The 9,276-nt window shown below is 40.4% G+C and overlaps 1 protein-coding gene across 1 annotated transcript; it reads left to right on the top strand.

Annotated features, from left to right (window-relative positions):
- Positions 1 to 8,595, top strand: LOC106360458 (WD repeat-containing protein 11). The gene is made up of 20 exons (XM_013800060.3): positions 1 to 1,098; positions 1,595 to 2,045; positions 2,209 to 2,296; positions 2,390 to 2,571; positions 2,772 to 2,908; positions 3,207 to 3,273; positions 3,845 to 3,974; positions 4,070 to 4,175; positions 4,608 to 4,683; positions 4,759 to 4,941; positions 5,127 to 5,287; positions 5,594 to 5,699; positions 5,863 to 6,067; positions 6,179 to 6,465; positions 6,609 to 6,730; positions 7,279 to 7,423; positions 7,514 to 7,606; positions 7,768 to 7,841; positions 7,966 to 8,019; positions 8,135 to 8,595. The coding sequence occupies exons 1-20, from the start codon at positions 140 to 142 to the stop codon at positions 8,433 to 8,435; spliced, it is 3,927 nt and encodes a 1,308-aa protein (XP_013655514.1). The 5' UTR covers positions 1 to 139; the 3' UTR covers positions 8,436 to 8,595.
- Positions 8,596 to 9,276: the final 681 nt, after the last annotated feature.

Below are 9,276 nucleotides of genomic sequence, written 5' to 3'. Positions count from 1 at the left end.
TGGATGGAGCGCAAATGGATTGCTTTCACTACTTAAAATCAATTATCTAAGCTTTTCTTCGATGATTAGAAAAAAAAAAGATCAATCATCTCCCAAATAAAAAAAATCGATCGGATCCATAGATTAGGAGAGAGGAAGAATGGCAGCACCGAAGCCGTCGCCAACGGACACGTGGGATTCAACTCTCCCAGGTCCTCCGAGCCGCAACAACTTCGGATCCTCCGATCTCAGCCCCTCCGGTCTCTTCGCCTTCGCTTCTGGCTCCTCCGTCTCCGTCGTTGACTCTCGCTCCCTCCAGCTCGTCTCCACTATCCCTCTCCCTCCTCCTCCCGGCGCCCTCTCCCCCTTCGTCACCTCCGTCCGCTGGATCCCTCTCCCTCTCCCCCGCGATCTCCTCTCCACCGAGCCCTCCGCCTCCCACCTTCTCCTCGCCGTCGCCGACCGCCACGGCCGTGTCGCCCTCGTTGACTTCCATCTTCGCTCCGTCGTCGTCTGGCTTAATCCCTCCTCCGATCCCAAGCTTGGCGTCCAGGACCTCTGCTGGGTCCAGGCTCGCCGTGATACCCATGTCCTCGCCTCCATTTCCGGCTCTTCCTTTCTCTCTATCTACACCAACGACGGCGTTTTCTGGAAGTACGACTCCGGCTCGGAGGTTCTCTCCTGCCTCCGTCGCGATCCCTATGATTCTCGCCATTTCTGCGTCCTTGGCCTCAAGGGATTCCTCTTGTCCATCAAGGTTCTCGGAGACACCGAGAATGACGTCGTCATCCAGGAGATGCAGATCAACACGGATTCCACTGAGCTTCTCAGGCTGGAAAGAGAGGCCGCAAGCAATGGCAATTCCTCCTCGTCCCCTGCTTCCGCTGCCTTTCCTCTCTACTTTGCCAGATTTGCCTTCTCGCCCCACTGGAAGAATATACTGTTCCTGACCTTCCCCAGGGAGCTCTTGGTGTTTGATCTCCAGTACGAGACGCCTCTCTCCTCCACCCCGTTGCCTCGCGGCTGCGCCAAGTTTATGGATGTCTTGCCGGATCCCAACAAGGAGTTGCTTTATTGTGCTCATGTCGATGGCAGGCTCAGCATTTGGCGTCGCCAAGAGTAAGATATCGCCCTCCCCTATTTTTCTTCATTGAAGCACATCTATGTGCTCTCCTCCTCTCTAACTGTGAAAATATGGTGGGAGGTTTGATCATCTGCTTTAGCTGTTTAGAGTATTTTAGGCTTTAGTTTTCAGGGCAATGGTGCGACTTTAGTTATCTGCTTCCTTTAGTATTGCGAATATTTAGGAGAAAACTTACTGAAATAGGCAGCTTCCCAAGTTGTATTGGTTCATGTTTGATGGCCCTTGCTAGTCTTTGAGAAAGCTAACCTATTGAAAATCACAGCAGTCAAAAATTCATTGGGTACGTACTGGGTTTCATAGCTAAGGAACAAGTCAATATCCATATGGTTATATCTTGAACTGTTATACTGTCTAGCTTCGTTTTATATAGTGTCTGAACTTCATGGTTGAAAATCATGTTATGAACATGACTTTCTATCTTGTCAAACATGGATATTCATCTAAATTACTGCTGGTTATTTATCGTTGCAGAGGAGAACAGGTGCATGTCATGTGTACCATGGAAGAGTTTTTGCCATCTATTGGAATGTCCATCCCTTCTCCCTCAGCTCTGGCTATTCTCCTCAGTCAATCGGATTCCACCATGCAAACTATTACAAAACTTCACCCCGATGGAACTTCCTCTGTGGATTTTGATAACCCATTTGACTTTTACGACGAAAGCCTTATTGTCTCTAAGACAACTTTTATCTCCCTTTCTGATGACGGTAAAATATGGAAGTGGGTCTTAAGCGCTGAAGGAGTTGAAGATGCTCTGAAGAATGTGTCAGACTTGGACATTGGCACTGAAGCAGCACATCCTGAAGCACTTGAGAAAAAAGATTCCTCAGATCTGGATGAGGGACTAGTTGTTGCAACTACAAGTCGAAGCAGAGGCCACACATCAACTTCCTCCTTTGGCAAATCAGACCTATCATTTAAGGTTGGTGGCTTCAAGTTTTTTTGTGTTAACTAGTTTGATAATTACTTAATGGTTGCTCTTCCAGAGGATAGAAGTTGGTGTTTGCAGGTTCCTCGTCTTTACGGTAGTGTTTTCCACAATACTTGTTTAGTGACCTTTACTTGTTTTACATCGCTCAATGCAGATCAGCCTGGATGGACAGCTTCAGCTTCTTTCTTCCACAGTCTCTACACTTGCTGTTCCATCTCCTTCTCTTACAGCAACCCTAGCGAGTTAGTTATATTCTCCCTTGTATACTTAATACTGATGGTGTTCCTAGGAATATTAAATTGATTGATTGATTGACGGGTTGATATCAAATGAAGGAGGGGGTAACATTCCTGCTGCAGCTATTCCTCTGGTTGCTTTGGGAACTCAGAACGGAACAATCGATGTTGTTGATGTATCGACAAATGCTGTTGCTGCAAGCACGTCGGTTCATACAGGAGTAGTTAGGGGACTTCGGTGGCTTGGAAACTCAAGATTAGTTTCATTTTCTTATAGTCAGGTGTGCACATAAATTTAAAGTGGATCAAGTTACGTTTCATTGCTTTCTTCTGTTTTTTCGTAGTAGTTTTCAGTTTGGGATTGGTTTCTATCAGGATTAAGAAGATTGTTTGGTTTAGTTTTATTTCCAGTAGCTTAACGAAAAAATTAATAGACTTGAGAACTGGACATCCAACATCATTCATTGTTTTGTGGTTTCAGGTGAATGACAAAAGCAGAGGCTACATAAATAAGCTTGTTGTTACCTGCCTTAGGAGTGGGTTGAATAAACCATTTCGGGATTTACAAAAGCCAGAGCGTACTCCCATAAGAGCTCTTAGAACTTCTTCTTCCGGAAGGTTGGAGTTTAATGAATGTAATTTGGTTTGCTTGAGTAATTGATGCCTATACAAATGGCTTTGTGCACTTCAAGCTACCAGCTTGTCATTGATGGTTTAAGCTTAGAAACAGTGTCTCACCTAGGTATATGAAACATGTTCCATTATGAGATGAAAAATGTAATATGTAGATTATAGAAGATACTGGCTCACTATGTTAAGGATGAGGAACTATTGTAAAAATAGAAGTAATTACTTGGGCCCAGAGCTTTAGAGACCTCCCCGATGCTGAGAAAATATTTTTTTTGTCTTGTTGCAGGTATCTTTTAATTCTATTCCGTGATGCTCCTGTAGAAGTTTGGGCAATGACCAAGCATCCAGTCATGGTGAGTGAGCTCAAACCCCGAAGAATATATGCTTTTTCTACGTGACTTAGTACCCATGAGTGATAACAACCTTTTCTTTCTCACATATATTCTGTAACTTTCATCCATATGAATTTATTATTCGTATGTCCATTTACTTTCAAGTTTCAGGTTTCAACTAACACACCCTTGACCAGGTTCTGCTTTTTGCATATGAAACTTTAGTAAGGTTGAAACATTTGGCTCATGTTGGGTCTTGAACATCATAATGCCTAATGAGTTAGAATATGCTTGAATGGATTAATTTGTACCTTTTGAAAATTAGAGGAGGGTCGTTTTAAGCAACTTACTCTCTGTGGCTTCTTTTCTGGCCTCTCCTAGCCTTGTCAATGTCTATTCCAGCAAGAAGAAAATAATGATAAGGTGGAGAGTGGGTCAAAACAGGAACTATAAGTGTTCTTAATACATAAATGCTCTAGCATTTGAGGCTTGTTTATATACACGCCAGGTCTAACTTTGGAGTATTTATTATCTTTTCGAGGTTATGTATTCTAACCAATTGTTTTATGTTTGTTTTTCTTTCTTATTGTAGCTTAGATCATTAGCTCTTCCTTTTACCGTCGTAGAATGGACGCTTCCAGCAGTTCCACGCCCAGTTCAAAGCGGTCCGTCCAAGCAATTTCAGCCATCATCTGAAGGAGTAACTGCTTCAGCGGACTCTAGTGAGATATTTATGACACTAAAACTGTGATATCTTAAACTTAGCCCAGTGTCTGATGTATCTTTTTCTAATGGTCTGTAATTAACATATTTGCAGAGTCGGATGGGTCGCATGAGGAAACTGTAGAGAGTTTTGCATTTGCACTGGTAAACGGTGCCCTTGGAGTATTTGAAGTTCAAGGACGTAGGATTCGAGATTTCAGGTATAGCAGATTGTTCCATTAACTCAATTGTTGTTCTGAAATTTTTATCTCTCCAGTATAAAGATCTTCATTAGTACGTAAACTAGCAATCCCTTATAGGTGCGTTTAATTTCCGTGGCCAAATGCAGATTATATTTTAGGGCTGCTGAAAATTCTGAAATAGTGATTGCACATTATAGCGTACCTTGTCCTTATTCCGTTTTGTTCTATGATTTCTCTCTAATGCCATGCGTCACTAAATTCGTTTTAGAAAAACTGTGAGATAATGATTGGATCTTCGTTGTCCAATTTCAGAAAAGTGTTGACATTTCACTGCTTGATAGTTTCTTTCATACGCTTTCACATGAATCAAAAATCACCTTCTCAGACCTTGATTGCTGTGTAATCTTGCTTCTATATTTACTGACATACATGATCCGCTTCTGTTTCTAGACCAAAGTGGCCATCTACTTCATTTGTTCCTTCAGATGGGCTGGTTACCGCCATGGCTTATCGCTTGCCTCACGTGGTTAGTTTCTTTTCACTTTCCAGTTCTTTTTGAATTTTTTTTTCATGGGAAATCATATTTTACTCTCTTTTTAAGGTTATGGGAGATAGATCAGGAAACATAAGATGGTGGGATGTAACAACTGGACAGTCATCTGCATTTAATAGTCACAGAGACGGAGTACGTAGAATCAAATTCTCACCTGTTGTTGCTGGAGATCGCAGCCGAGGGCGTGTAGCTGTGCTATTTAATGACAATACATTCTCTGTATATGATCTTGTGAGTCCTAAGAGAATTCGCTGTTTCCTATTAGTTGGGCACGTCTTGTGTTTTCAAAGCTATCTTACTAATTTTGGGGAGAAAAGAAACACAATACTGTTTTTTAATTGATACTTGTTGTTTGAAATATGTCTCGGTCAACCTAAAATATCTGTTTTGACAGTTGATACTGAATTTTGCTGCAGGATTCACCAGATCCGGTAGCCCAGTCGCTTCTGCAGCCCCAGATTCCTGGCACCCTTGTACTGGAACTTGACTGGTTGCCTCTGAGAACTGATAAAAATGATCCACTTGTTCTATGCATTGCTGGAGCTGATAGCACCTTCCGACTCGTTGAGGTTATTGTGTATGTATACACCAGTTCTTTGTGGAAATTTATTCGCATTCAGAGTCACGTGACTGATTTCAGATTAGGATTAGTTTCTTGTCAACTTGTTGATTTTGTTCACATAAAGTTTTAAAGTCATTATCTGTTGTTTCTCCCCATATAACTAAAACTGTATAGAATGTCTAAGTTTTTCTACCTTATCTGTCTAGTTAGGCATGTAATATAGGATCTTGTTTCGGATTTGCTATTATTATTGATCCAAGCCTAAATTGGCTACAATCACTTCTGCTATTTTATTTTTCCAACTTCTTCTGATTTTTGCAGAAATGAAAAGAAGGGTGGCTTTGTGCCCCAGTCTAAATCTGTAAAGGAGAGATTCCGCCCTATGCCTATGTACTCCCCTATCCTACTTCCTGTACCTCATGCGCTGGTAACTTTCTTTACTTAGGAATACTTCTTGTTTCTGAAGTCTTTGTGGTACTCAGTCTTGGAACACTACTGAAATTATGTACAAGTACTAGTGTCTATGAGCTCAGCCCATATGACCCATGAAAGATTCTGAGAGCAATGTTTCTAAATTATTATGCATGCAGGCACTACGGATGATCTTACAGTTGGGAGTGAAACCATCTTGGTTTAATACTTGTAGCACCAGTTTGGAGAAAAGGCCTCATTTGATCCGTGGAATGGCTTCATCCTCTAAAGATCTTCGGAGCTACATGATTCAGTTACCACCTTTAGGAGACCCTGTAGTGCCAGAGATGCTACTGAAGATACTAGAACCCTATCGGAAAGAAGGTTGTTTTCCCTTTTTTAGCATAGTATCAGTACCAGACTAACGTCTCTCGTTCTAGGTATCTGTTTCAGTATTCTAGTTTCTTACCCTGCTCTAAATTTTGTTCATCCTAGGTTGCTTATTGGATGATGAGAGAGCAAAAATCTATGCTGATGTGGTCAAGAAAGGTTATGCTGCGAGATTTGCTTTTGCGGCTGCAGTTTTTGGTGAAACCTCCGAAGCTTATTTCTGGTTGCAACTGTCTCGGGCCATTCGCCATCTGATGAACAAGCTGATAAGAAAGTCTCCGCAGAAAATCCCTTCTCCTGCTTCGGCCTCAGGAGTTGATGAAGCATCAATGCCGAGTAAAATATCATTTACTGGTTCATCGGCACCTGAAGCCAGGAAGATAGATTCTATGGTCAGTTTCAAAATAATGTTTTTTTTTCATTCTAGCCATTCCCGTCGATTTTATTTGGGAAATAAGTTCCTTTGCTTAGATCATTATATTTTCATTTGCAATGTGTTTGTCGATGAACTTATATTACCCATTTCAATGAACAGTGCGATGGTTCACTTAGATTAATGGCTTTTGAGCGAGAAGAATTATGGACACGTGCCAATGAACGTCTTCCTTGGCATGAAAAATTGGAGGGAGAAGATTGCATTCAGAAACAAGTACACGAGTTAGTTTTTCACCTTCATCTCTTTTCATTTTATTACCTGAAAATTTTGGTTTGATTTTTATATTAGCTCTTGTATGAAGTTGAAACTATATATTTTAGAAGTCTTTAAGCTGAGAGAAACTGTGTCCATCTTGAATCATAACTGAATATGCAACTTTTCAGATGCAAATAGATTCTTCTTTTTCTTTGATATTTATGGTGACGAAGGCAGTTGTATGTTCAAAGCTAGAAAGAAGACTAGATATCATATGTTAAGATACACAGTGCATGATTATTTTTTGCTACAATAATGGAAACTGGTATTCGAGAAACAGAGCAGTTTGTAAGTTCAAAAAATATTTGGGTCTCACGATGTTTGTGCAGTATAGCTGGACGAGTCATGCTTTAGACTTTTTAAACATCAATTAACTACTTTAATTATAGACATAAACTTTGTCCTTGGAAACTAGACCAGAAACTTAAAATTCGAAGTTCTTAGGTTTTAGTTTTCCAATCTGAGTTTACAAGCTTTAGATCTTGCGGTGACAAGTGAATTGCTTTGTGATCAGGCTGATATCAGTTGGAAATTTGGAAGCTGCTGTTAGCTTGCTGCTTACTTCTGCTCCAGATTCTCCATACTTCTATCCAAATGCTCTCCGAGCCGTTGCACTCTCTTCAGCTGTGTCTAAATCTCTTCTCGACCTTGCACTGAAGGTATCTATCTTTTACGTATTTGATAGTCTTTTGTTTTCTTTTGAAAAAAAAAAAAGCTCCGTTGATAACTTTTGGTGCACACAAATGTAGGTTGTTGCAGCCAACATGGTAAGGACGGACAATTCGCTCACTGGCACTCATCTTCTATGCGCGGTTGGAAGACATCAAGAAGCTTGTTCACAGGTTAGCTTCGTTGTTTCCTTTGTAATACGAGATATTGTATATTCTTCTGAACTATACTTCGACTAGGATCATCATCTTAGCAATTATTAGGGAGTGTTTTAGCTTTGGTTTAGTAACAATGGGGAACACATTAAATATATTGGACATTAATAATATTTCAGCTACAAGATTCTGGGCGATGGACAGATGCTGCTACCTTGGCTGCCACACATTTAGAAGGATCGGATTATGCCAGGTAATTTCTTTTACCGTTTCATTCTCCCTCGAATATGACTGATTTTTATTTCCTAGAATTGGTGTTGGTAATTGTTGTGATCTCGTGCCGCCCCTTGCTTTAACTATTATCTCTCTCTACTCAGGGTATTGCAGAGGTGGGCTGACCATGTTCTCCACGCGGAGCACAATGTGTGGAGGTACCGAATCATACTCTCACTTTCTTAATACTGAAAAATAAAAAAGGGGACATAGTTTCATCTTAAAGAAGAGATCACATAATGACAAAAGAAAGTACGTTTATATCGATGTTAGGGCACTTATCTTATATGTGGCCGCTGGTTCCCTGCAAGAGGCGCTTGCAGCTCTCAAGGAGGTGCAACAGCCGGACACAGTAGCCATGTTTGTGCTGGCCTGTAACGAGATCCATTCAGAAATCGTAAACGAGCTATCAAGCCAAGACGAAGAGTCTACTGGGGAATTAGGCACAGTAATGACGGATATGCCAGGTCTAGAACCAGGGAAGGAAGAAGTAGCAGCGGTTTGCGAATACTTTCAGCAGTACCAGAGAAAGTTGGTGCACTTATGCATGGACTCACAGCCCTACGCAGACTGATCCATACAAGTACATGAGGGAATTATTTTTTTTTTGAAGAAAAATGATGAAAAACAGGTTTTGGTATTCAGATAAAAAAAGATTACTACTACAGTTGTGTATGTTGTACCCTTAAAACACATGTTCATAGCTGTTTTTGTGTAAAATTGATTTTAAGACTCGGACAAATTTTCCCTGCCTGTTTGGGCATTACTTCATCCTGTTTCGTTTTGAGACGAGTGGAGAGATTTTGAACAGCGTGGTTTTTAGATGTCAAATAACCACGAAAAAATAGCAAAAACCCTAAAAGAGATGAAGCATATACTATAAGACGTTTTGTTCACGGACTATATATTTAGATTTTGAGTTATCTAACGCCTCCTTGCACCTATATTTTTCTCAAGCTCCCTCTTCTTCCTTTCGTTGGTTAGCATGTTTCCTTGTTATTCTCTTACGATGTTCGGAGTGTTTTCTCCGATTGTTGTTGATGCTTACTTTTTGAATTGGATCTGCATAGCTTTAGCTTTTAATGTGTAGATGACCAATACTCACTGTTTGCTTACCAACCCATCGACTCTTTGTTGCTCGTTTTGTAATCTGTCTCGTTTCGTAAGATCTGATTGTAGAAATCGTTTTAAGGATGGAACTCAGATAAGATCCAAAAGCCTTATATAAACAGTGATTGATTGACCCTTATCTAATGTTTGCTTGCTGTTATACTTTGTTTGGATCACATTTTTTTTTTTTATCTCGTTTTGTATATTCTCGTTTTCGTCTATATGTGTTAACATTTTTTTGATAATTTGATGCAAATATGATTTTGTCCAGGATTGAACACAAATTTTAATTTTACCTCTTTATA

This window comes from Brassica napus, chromosome C6 (genome assembly GCF_020379485.1).
Source record: "Brassica napus cultivar Da-Ae chromosome C6, Da-Ae, whole genome shotgun sequence".
Lineage (NCBI taxonomy): Eukaryota > Viridiplantae > Streptophyta > Magnoliopsida > Brassicales > Brassicaceae > Brassica > Brassica napus.
This window is presented reverse-complemented; position numbering and strand designations above follow the sequence as displayed.

Excerpts from the sequence above, each read along its gene's own strand:
- LOC106360458 (XM_013800060.3), top strand. The coding sequence starts at position 140 with ATGGCAGCACCGAAGCCGTCGCCAACGGACACGTGGGATTCAACTCTC. Across the intron at positions 3,975-4,069 it reads AACTGCTTCAGCGGACTCTA|AGTCGGATGGGTCGCATGAG; the intron begins GTGAGATATTTA and ends ACATATTTGCAG. Across the intron at positions 4,684-4,758 it reads CTTATCGCTTGCCTCACGTG|GTTATGGGAGATAGATCAGG; the intron begins GTTAGTTTCTTT and ends TCTCTTTTTAAG.